The following is an 11,126-nucleotide window of genomic DNA, read 5'->3' as shown; positions in this document are numbered from 1 at the left end:
AGCCTGCCGTCCCCCGTGGGGTGGAGTGCGGGGCGCGCAGCCGAGGGCAGGCTTATGAAGCAGGGCAAATCCGCAGAGGCGGGGAGAGGGGGCCGGGGAAGGAGGGAGGGAGGCGGTGACATCAGGGCCGGGAAGGTACAAACAGCGCTGGCTGCGCTCGGGGGCAAGCAGAGTTGAAAGGGCGCGACCGGGCCGAGGAGAGGCCCCTTTGGGTCGCGGTCCCCCCCCCGCCCCTGCGCGTGGCAGCAGCCCGCGGGAACCATGCAGAGGTCTCCTCTGGAGAGGGCGAACGTCTTCTCCAAACTTTTCTTCAGGTGAGCGGGCACGTGCTGCCGGCCGGGTGGGCGACGGGGAGGAGGAGGAGGAGAGCGCGCGCCGGCTAAAGGCGGGCAGGAGGAGGGAAGGAAGGGATGCTCCTGCTGCTGCTGCTGCTGCTGGAGTTCGGGCGGGAGCCAGTGGCCTCTGCGGGGGAAAGATCGCTGGGTTCCCCCGGCGGGAGCTGGGGGCGGTTGGCATGCAGGGGTCATCGCGCCGCCCCTGAGATGCCAGGAGCTAGTCCTGACCACCGCTGGCGAAGGGAGAGAGGGCGAGGGAGCCTTGTTCGTAGGGGAGGACCGTTTCCTCTCTCTCTCTCTCTCCCCCCTGCGCCCTTTCCGATCACGCCTCGGCGAAGAGCTGCAGCCCGTCTCAGGCGCCAGGCTCGTAAATTTCGACCTGAGAGCAGATAAAACGAATTGAACACAGATCCTCGTCCGAGCCGCTTTTGGCAGAGAGCGATGGCTTTTCGCTCGTTTGCAGGATCTGCTCGTTGCGCGTTGCAGGACGCGCGGTGGGACAGAAAGGGCTGGGAACAAATCGCCGAGTTCTGTCCCGACAATTGTACTCTTCCTATCGCTGAGCAAACACCCCGGACCCTCCGCTGCAAGGCTCATAAATATATACGGCCCAATTCTGGGCACGGTTTACACCAAAGCACGACTGAGTCCAGTAAATGGGAATCAGATTGCAAGCTCAAACTAAACCTCACAGGGTTTCCCCCACCCCTTTGTGGCTTTATTGTATTTTATTGGTGTTGTGGGAAACCTCATAGTAGCTGTGTCTGTGTGTTTAAAGCCAGTAGCAGCTACCTATTGGATTGGGACTGTGTAGCTGTAAGGGAGCTAATCCTTCCCCCTGTGCTATTTGCCTGATTCCCCCCCTCCCAGTTGCCCTGCAGGAGAATACAGACAGAGAGGATACAGATCTCATCATTGGGGGAGGGGGTGAAGCACAGAAAGAAGCTGCTTGACCCACTCCCTCCATCACTTTTGGTTCAAAATTGCACAATGGGTGGGGGGGGATGCTGGTGGGAAAAGCTACTCCTGATGTCCCGCTCATTTTGCGCTACTGTTGCTGTGAATGGCTGGGCTGCCTGTGATACGCTAGGCTGAAGGGTGCTGCCAACCCAATGGCAGGGTAATGCCAAAGTACAGCATGTTACTAGAGGGTACATTTATATGATAACATCTTGATGAACTAAAAACAACTATCATCACCAGTTCTGTACTCACACAATTACAGATTAGAATCACTACTCAACACGTGGAGACCAAGCCCTAGGAGGAAAGGCTGAGGTACCTGGGAATGTTCAGCCTGGAGAAGAGGAGATTGAGGGGGGACATGATTGCTCTCTTTAAGTATTTGAAGGGCTGTCACTTAGAGGAGGGCAGGGAGCTATTCCTGTTGATAGCAGAGGATAGGACTTGGAACAATGGGTATAAATTATGGGTGGAAAGGTACCGGCTGCATATTAGGATTTTTTTTTTTTTACAACATGAGTAGTTCAACAGTGGAACTGGCTGCTTAGGGAGGTGGTGAGCTCCTTCTCACTGGCAGTCTTCAAGCAGCGGCTGGATGAACACTTGTCAGGGATGCTCTAGGCTGATCCTGCATTGTGCAGGGGGGCGGGTTGCACTAGATGGCCAGCATGGCCCCTCCTAGCTCTGATTCTATGATTCTGCATAAGCATGTATTAAAAGGAAAATATCTTGAATGAACTATCACACTTGCACAGATGCAGTATGTTATAGGGTAAATGATCTCACTTGGAGTAGTCAGACTTCGCACTTGTGTGTGTTTCTGACGGGAGATCTAGACATGTTTGCCAGGAATACTTGGTGGCAAAGGCTGCAAAACCAAGAGGACAAAAAGTAAAACACTTTTTTAAAAATCTAAGAATGGGGCTGCTTATGTGGACATTTAAGTTTAGGTATGTTTGATGTGAGTAGAGGGAAGAGCGTGGGGATTCTATATCTCTTGTCCAAGAAAGTGACCTTGTGATAGTTGGAGGCAAACATTGTGCAAGGGTTCTGCTCCTCTCCATTGTCACAAGAGCTCATACCTTTGCAGTGCAATTCTCAGGAGAGTTATTCCAGTCTAAGCCCAGTGATTTCAATAGGCTTAGAAACTTTGCTTAGGATAGCACTGTCAATTGCCTATCACTCTGTGCCCCAGGATGTGGTGATGGCAACCAACTTGGAAGGCATTAAGAGGGGAGTGGACATGTTCATGGAAGAGAGTATTCATGTGGCTAGTAAAAATGGATACTTGTCATGATGCATACCTATTCTCTACAGCAGTGATGGCGAACCTTTTAGAGACCGAGTGCCCAAACGGCAACCCAAAACCCACTTATTTATCGCAAAGTGCCAACACGGCAATTTAACCTGAATACTGAGGTTTCCTCCCAACTCGGCAAGGGGGGGGCGGTGGGGAGTCCAGGGAAGAGCCCTTCAAAGCCCCCGCCGCCCAGGGAAGAGGGGAAGTCCAGGGAAGGGGGGGCTTTGAAGGGCTCTGTGCTCCCTTCAAAGCCCCTGCCACCCCCGCGCGTGCCCACAGAGAGGGCTCAGCGTGCCGGACTTGGCACGCGTGCCATAGGTTCGCCAATACGGCTCTACAGTATCAGAGGAGCATGCTGAATACATTAGGTGCTGTGGGACACAGGCAGGATGGTGCTGCTGCAGTTGTCTTGTTTGTGGGCTTCCTAGAGGCACCTGGTTGGCCACTGTGTGAACAGACTGCTGGACTTGATGGACCTTGGTGTGATCCAGCATGGCTTTTCTTATGTTCTTATGTCCTAGACTTACCAGTTTAAGAAACATTTCTCCTTTCATCCTCAGAGCTGAGACACAGTCCAACAAGTGGCATTTATTTTAAAACATACACATGCTAAATCCTAAAACAGGGAAGGCACTGTGTAGAATGAACATTAACTTTATGAAACATTTTAAGCCAGGTACACCACATATGATCAAGAGCCCCGTAGCGCAGAGTGGTAAGCTGCAGTACTGCAGTCCAAGCTCTGCTCATGACCTGAGTTCGATCCCAGCGGAAGTTGGTTTCAGGTAGCCGGCTCAAAATTGACTCAGCCTTCCATTCTTCAGAGGTCGGTCAAATGAGTACCCAGCTTGCTGGGGGTAAAGGGAAGATGACTGGGGAAGGCACTGGCAAACCACCCCGTACACAAAGTCTGCCTAGTAAACGTCGGGATGTGACGTCACCCCATGGGTCAGGAATGACCTGGTGCTTGCACAGGGGACCTTTACCTTTACCTTTTTACACCACATATGATACTTCTTACACAAGAAAAATCCAGTCTTGGAGGTCAGTAAAAGATTGATTACAGCTTCTAGTTTCTTAACTTTTGATTTTTATTACACAACACACCACTGAATTAATATTAAGAAATAATATGCCACATTCACTGAATAAATATTAAGAAATAAAAACTTCATTTGTGTATAGCCAAAGTTTTCCCATCTCTTAAGATGGCAACAAGATGTAAAAATGTAATCTATCCTTTTATAAGACTGTTATTTATTTTGTTTATACCCCACCTCTCCCTCTGCTAAGGACCCCAAGTGGCTTACATTTTTCTCCTCTCCTACGTTCTCCTCTCCTCTAGCTGGCTGCAATATCTCTCACATTTCCCTGTTATCGCCACCACAAATGCAGAGGCACTCGCACTGGCAATAGAGAATTCACGTTGGAGTTTTGTGTGCCCTTCCCTCCTTAGTTACCATTTCCCATGCATTCCTCTACCACCATGCCACTGGAGGGCTTTTTCTGGCTTAAAAAACAAACAAACTGGTAATTGCTGGTTCCTCTGAATTACTAGTTCCTCTGAATCCCCAGCTTTTATTAAAACAAACAAACAAACAAACAAATCTTTAACCCTTTTTATGGCAGAAATATAAGGGGAAATGTGTATCTCCAGAATGAAGATGGCTAGAGACTTTTTAAAAAATGGAAAATTGGGAATTCTAAAACTAACAGATTGTGGCAATAGATTATGATAATGTTATAAATTGTAATGTTATAGCTATTTAGCAGTTACCAATTTTGAAAGAGACTCTGGTGGCTGAGGGGAAACTGGCAACCACAGGGGACTGAAGCAAGGGAAAAGGTGCCGATCTTTTGACATTCCTGTCCAAAAAATCTTATCAAATGGGACAGAATGGGGCAAAATAGTGGAAACTCCAGAAACTAGACTATTAGAGGTCAATACTCAGGAGAAAGGCATATAAATATTATTAATAAATATATAAATAAATGCTCCAAAAATATTGCTCTGGTTTGTATGCCAAACAGGAATAAAACCTCTATGCAGAAGTAACCCCAGTCGTTAGCAGTTATTACTTCAGTTTTGGTTTCAGGTAATATAACATTGGTCCCAAGTATTTTCTAGTCCTCACTGAGTCAAACCTTTATTCATTAAGAATGGACAGACAGCATTGCCATTAATTTTTCAGCCTTCCTTGTTTATATTAAACAAGTTTTCAGTCCAACACAGGTGGGCTGTAGGTTAGGCTGGATAAAACCAGTCTGATGAATGAAAGACCAGGACAGTATGACGTTCAGGCTGTACAAGAGAGAACAAATACGTGAGCTGGACCATCACTTTCTATATATTAATAATTAATTGCTGTCAAGTTGCAACCAACTTATTTTTTTGTGTGCTGTCAGGTCATTGCTGACTAACAGTGACCTCGTAGGGTTTCCAAGGCAAGAGATGTTGGGAGGTGGTTTGCCATTGCCAGCCTCCGTGTCACAACCCTGCTGTTCCTTGGAGGTTGCCCATCCAAATACTAACCAGGGCCAACCCTGCTTCGCTTCTAAGTTTTGACGAGATCAGGCTAGCCTGGGACTATCCAGGTCAGGGCTGATCCCTAATTGGGTTTTAAATGCAAGAGATGAGCAGAGGTGGTTTGCCATTACCTTCCTCTGCATATAAACCCAGGTGGCCTCCCGTCCAAATACTAACTATGGCTTATCCTGCTTAGCATCCAAGCTCTGACGAGCTCAGGCTAGTCATTCATCATTTTCAAACATGCATGACCCTTGCTGGGTGCAAAATTGCAAGTGACATCTTTCCATCCCCTTGTATTCATTTGTAATCTTATTTCCACTCAGAAAGCACCTGAAGGTAATTTAATACAATATCTTTAGTAATTTTGTGCATGAAACAAAATTTGTGTACAATGAACCATCAGAAAGCAAAGGAGTCACTATCTCAGCCACCCACCGCAGAGCAGAGAATAAGCATGGAAAATATGAAGATTGCAGATGAAGGGGGCTGTCCCCCTTTGGGGACACTGAATAAACTGTCTATTGTGTGCCTGTTTTTTGACTGTGACCCGTCACATGAGGTCAGGTGGCATCATCTCAGCATCATGTCGGTGCTCAAAAAGTTTCGGATTTTGGATCATTTTGAATTTTGGAATAAAAATGCTGGTGTCGCTGGGGAGATCATTTCTCAAATGAGTGCCACAACAAAGAAGGCAAAGACACCCAAGGCTTTACCCACCTAGCCTCAGAATGTAAGGGCACCCAAAGCAGGGCCTCAGAAGAAGTTTTCAGAGGCTGGACAAGTTCATGTGGGAGCACATAAGATTCTGATGCAGTGATTGCAGTAATTGTGAATAATAGGAAACTAGTTGGATAGTCTGTGCTTTACTATAAGGTTATATGGCAGATGAAGTAGATTTATGATCTGGCCCCATAACTCACAACAATCCTATTTAATTACATTTATGAACTCGTCTCATAGTGGGAAGCCTCAGTTGATGGCATTCTGCTATGTCTTATCCTGATACTAGATAGTTCTGATGCAGGTTGTCAGTACTGGCATGGGGGTGACAAAGCTAGCACCCTGCTGCTAACTAGTGTTCAATGCAGTTTTACTCAACACTACATGAAAAATGAATCTGTGCTGTGAAGTGTAATCATTCAAATAACTAAAGAAAGAAGAGGATAGTATTCAACGCATGGAAGACCTGGATCCCTAATCTTGGTTCCTGCTTTGGTCAAGTGTATATGAACTTTGCGTGTATTTTAAGTTAGTCCAGCTGTATTTTTGTTGTTATCAATTTGGTGTTATTGAATATATTATGTGTAAATGGGACTGATTATTAATATATAGCCATTGTGCTGTATTAGTTATTTCAATGTAGTTATGCAGCTGCTTTAGTCATGGAATGGAATGGATGGGGATGAGGTGAGGATTTGCCCTGATGGCTGCTAGGAGGGTTCTTACCTGGCAAAGGATCTGCTTTAGTAGTTGTTCAAGGCTGTTCCAGATGCACTCCCTTGCAGAGGTGAGGGGGGAAGGGGCAAAGAGTGCATCTGGAGTGCATCAATTTGCTGCAACCTGTGGAAAGGGAGAGCCAGCCAACCAGACAGGGCAGTCTGGCATGCTGGGTTGGGGGGTAGGGCGGAGGATGTGTATTTAAGGATCAGAGGACAGAGACAGCATGGACAGGGAGCAGCTCATGGGTCTCTTGGGTCCATGGGGCTTCCTAGGAAGGATATTTATTTTGGGGGTGGGGGTTCACAGGATACCTGGCCCTTCTTCAAAACAACTGGCCCAAGGGATCCTGGCCCCCAGCAACACCCCCAGCAAGCTCTCTCCTGCAGAGCCCACATAATGCTGCAATGCTTCTAAGGGGCACCTTGCCCACCCCGTCCCCTAGCACAGCAGTCTTATTCTGCTTCCAGCATGTGCTCCTTTCCAGAGCCACACAGGGCAAATGAAGTGAGCAACTATGAGGCATCTCACCTGCCTCTGTCTCCTAGCATAGCAGCTTTATTCTGTTGCCTGTATGGACTCTGCTCTGGAGTTGTGTGGGTAAAGCTGATTATATAAATTGTGTGGTAAAGCTTCGTTGAACACCCTTAGTTATCATTTAGGAGGGTGAAGGGGCAATCTTCAGACCAGAGGCCTATGGCCTCAGGGCCTTCATACAACTAGGACAAGGCTCCCTCGAGAGATGCCATTATCCTTAACCCATAGATCTCGTGGCTAGAGGGAAAGGACATGGCAAACCACCTTGGAGTACTAAAATACTTGGTGAGGAGAAGCCTGAGCCATACACAGTTGATGGCTCAGAGCTTGAAATAAGGGTGGCTTTGCCAGTAAAGTCTGGGATTTGTAGACAGAGGAGTCCTGACTCTTCTGCATCCTATCAATGCTTGCACTGTGACTTGGTACAGAAGGGGTTGTTGGGACATTGGCACTGATGATCCCTTGACTGATGTAAAATTAAATAAAGTTTGCCCTTGTATTATCCCACCTAAAAGTGGCAGCTGTACTTTTTCCATGTCTCCCAGCAAACCACTGTTTGATATATTAATCATTGCCCTGTGGTAGAGCAATCTTCCTTTTGAATAAAAAAGCATGTGAGAAGGGCTATTTCCATCTAGAAATGACAGTGGTTATCATTCATTCTGTGAAAAAAGGTCTTGTCTCAGGCAGTCTCTTTCTGTTGTATACAATTAAATTTATAATGTGTCATGGTATAATATTTTGATTCAGGGACTGCTTGAAACAATTGTGCCAAAATTTATAGGTAAGATTTTAATCAGAAGATTTCTAGTGATAAATATATTAGTCATCATCAGGCTTCTCAGCTAGCCAATGACAGTGACATACTTTTGCTTGCAGATATGTGGACAGAATTCTTTGCACACATGGTTTTCAGTAAAGCCAACAGAGAATGTTTCTTATAGCCAGATAGTAGACAATATATTTCAATTTTTTCATAGTTTGAAGTCATGAGGTTGGATCCATAAAGCTTTTTCATGAAACCTCACCTAATTCCTCTGATTACTACAGCCCCCACCCCACATGGCTATTGTCTATGCAGGACCCATGACTATGCAGGGCCCATAACCATTTTGGTGGTCAGAGGGCCCCCTCTTCTGTCTTCTTCTCTAGAGGGAAAGGTTGGTTGGATCCAACCCATGCTGTTAACCATCCAAACATGCAAAACTGGTTCATCTAGCCAGATCTGTCCATTCCACTTTGCAGTGGCTTTCCAAAAACTAGCAGAAATCCATCCCAGTCTTGCTAACTGAGATCTGGTAACTGTAAATGTCAGGGGTTTGGGGACATGTGCTGTACCACTGAGTTACCAATGAGTTACACTAGAAAATGGACAGGAAAACTTAGCAGAGGAAAATTTATTACATGTAATGATAATTTAATTTTCAATCTAAAACATTTTAGTGATAGATTATATTCTGTCTACATTATTTGATTGGTAGGTTCTCATTTCTCTCTCTACCTAAGTGGCTATTTTACCTGTAATACCATCCAGTCAAATGAGAATTATTTTGAGGTAAAAAGAATAACAAGGAGTGAACAATATGAAACACCAGGCCCATGAAAGTTTCATAGAGGAATCCTAACCAGAGATATACTCTTCCAAGTCCATTGAAGTCAATGGGCTTAGAAGAGCATAACTCTGTTTAAAGTTGCACTGCAGGAAGCTCCCACCCATCCTTATAACGTTTTGGAAGTCAAATGAAGTAAAACACATGTAATGATCTGTGGTAATAGTATGTCTCCCAAACATTTATCTGATTAAAGGGATCTCTTCACATGTACATTTTTTCATTACTTCAGATTGGGTTCCTTATTGCTGATGAAAAGTCAGTATTCTTCTAGAAGAAATGTGTATCCTGCAGTATATTTAGATAACTTAAATAATTGAAAATTAGTTAATATTAATTTTACATTTGCAAAGGAGGAGAAATAAATGCTATCCAGGTTTTTCTTTGGAATAATTCTCATTAAGATTAGTTGTTAGGATCCTGTGGTTTCAAGCGGAACATTGATTATTCCTTCATAAAGGGCATAGCTTGTGTTATTACAGCTAAAGCTTTTCATTGTTAAATAGCACTTGACAGGAGACAGACATGTATTAAGTAAGAAAGAGAGAAAGGAAAATATTATCTGTATTTGCTTTTACCTACTGCCTACATATTGCCTACTACCGGCTTATTGCATAAAGGACTTGCCTGAACCCAGTTCTATTTAAACCAGTATTAAAATCATATTGAGTAACAATTGCATTAGTCTTGAGAATCTCAAGGAAAAAAGTTGTGAAGTTGCAGTGAATACATTGGCAACTAGGATTCAAAACGAAAGCTTCTGCTTGGTTACACAGAACTAGTCTGGTAGAAAGTATTCTACCATCTAGCTAGAATGGATCAAATTGCCATCTTGTTCAACCTATCACCCACCACTGTCATAGAGCACCCTGCCAATCAAAGCCATAGTGCCATAAGAAGAGAAATGATGTACTAAAAGAGGTGCTCACAATGCTCATGGATTACTCATAATTTTTCACTTACTTATGGCAAGGGAGTATGGTACTGTCAAAATATGGTTTACCTTAATTACATCCTCCATAAGGCAAACCAATGGCTTTCACAGAAATGAAGAAGATGATGCAGGGAGTACCAACGCAGACAAATCAACAGCTACATAATAGCTTCAGCTACCACTCTTGACTCAGCATGTGCTTTTCTATTGGACCACAACAACTGTCCTGGCTCAAACATAGTTGCCATTGGTATGGTTGCCATTGCAAAACTGCTTTGATGTAGAGTCTTGCAGTAGCTGTTAGTATCCATAATCAGTTTCTTGTATGAGTTGACCAGATCATGTTGTAAGTACCCAAGCAAATGTTGTACTTCTAGGAGCTTGTGGCACCCACAAGGACACTTGCTGTTAGATCTGGTCAGCTCACATGGGACAACCAATTACAGATGTTGTGGCTTAAGCACTGAGCCCCCACCATTGAGCTCCAAACAGAAACTGGTTTTCATGGAACACCATGCCACACTTGTTATGTCTACTTAAAAGGGAGGAGGAGGAAGTATATACTTTATAAAAACTGACAAAAGCATTAATACTAAACTAGTTCAGAGAGGATGACAACAGAGGCATAACCAGAGGACAGTTCAATTTATTTTGGGGAAAGACTTTTCATCTGAGGCAGCCTGATATACACCACAGGAAACCAGCTACAGCTCATGTTATTACTGCAGCTTAGCTCTGTCTGTCATATTAACCTGTGTGTCTAATTTGACTGAACTGCAGGTTTTGTAGAGGCTGAAACAGAACCCCTGATTCTCAAAACTAAGCCTTAGTATATTACTCCTGATCCTGAGGCTGAACAGGACCCTGCCACAAAAGGAATGTTTGGGGCTGAAGTGAGTCATAGTGTTTTTGGAAGAGTGGCACTGGACTTTGCTAATACCTCTGGGGATCTTAGGGCCAAATTTCTTGTGACAATGGGGATGTGATTATACGTCCCTAGATAATATTGTTTAGTTGTAAAAGGCAGCCACACAGAGATGGAGTAGGGCAATAGTAGTGAGTCTGTTTTTAACTTTCCCTCCCACACCATTTTTCTGATCAGAAATGGACCCACCAGCTGTTTTAAGAACCACAAGGGCAGAAAGACAGATATCCCCTCTCCCTGGGCCAGGTGGCTTTGTGTGTTTATTTGTTTGTTTACAAAACCGTGTTCCCATCCCACATTAGTTTCTTCAGGAATTGAGCCAATCGGCCATTTCAGATTGGGAAAATGGTACATGGGGGAAGCTTGTGTCCCCTCCCTTCATGCAAATTGGATCTATGCGTGCTGGGGTATTAAGCTTCAAGCACTGAACTACTAGAGCATGTCTGATTGACAGCATCCAGAGTAGCCATGTGGGAGACTAATTTGTAATGTGTGAATTGGCCTGTGTTGCCTTTTGTAGTTAAAATATGTGCCTGGGTTTCCAATCACAGATCC

The 11,126-nt window shown here is 44.8% G+C and overlaps 1 protein-coding gene across 1 annotated transcript in view; it reads left to right on the top strand.

Annotated features, from left to right (window-relative positions):
* The first annotated feature begins 261 nt into the window (after positions 1 to 261).
* Positions 262 to 11,126, top strand: part of CFTR (CF transmembrane conductance regulator) — a 100,116-nt gene continuing 89,251 nt past the window's right edge. The window contains exon 1 of the mRNA XM_056846495.1: positions 262 to 314. Coding sequence (XP_056702473.1) covers positions 262 to 314 — 53 coding nt within the window. The remainder of the gene's footprint in view (positions 315 to 11,126) is intronic.

Source organism: Euleptes europaea, chromosome 3 (genome assembly GCF_029931775.1).
Source record: "Euleptes europaea isolate rEulEur1 chromosome 3, rEulEur1.hap1, whole genome shotgun sequence".
Lineage (NCBI taxonomy): Eukaryota > Metazoa > Chordata > Lepidosauria > Squamata > Sphaerodactylidae > Euleptes > Euleptes europaea.
The sequence above is the reverse complement of the archived record's forward strand: the minus strand, read 5'-3'. Positions and strand labels throughout refer to the sequence as shown.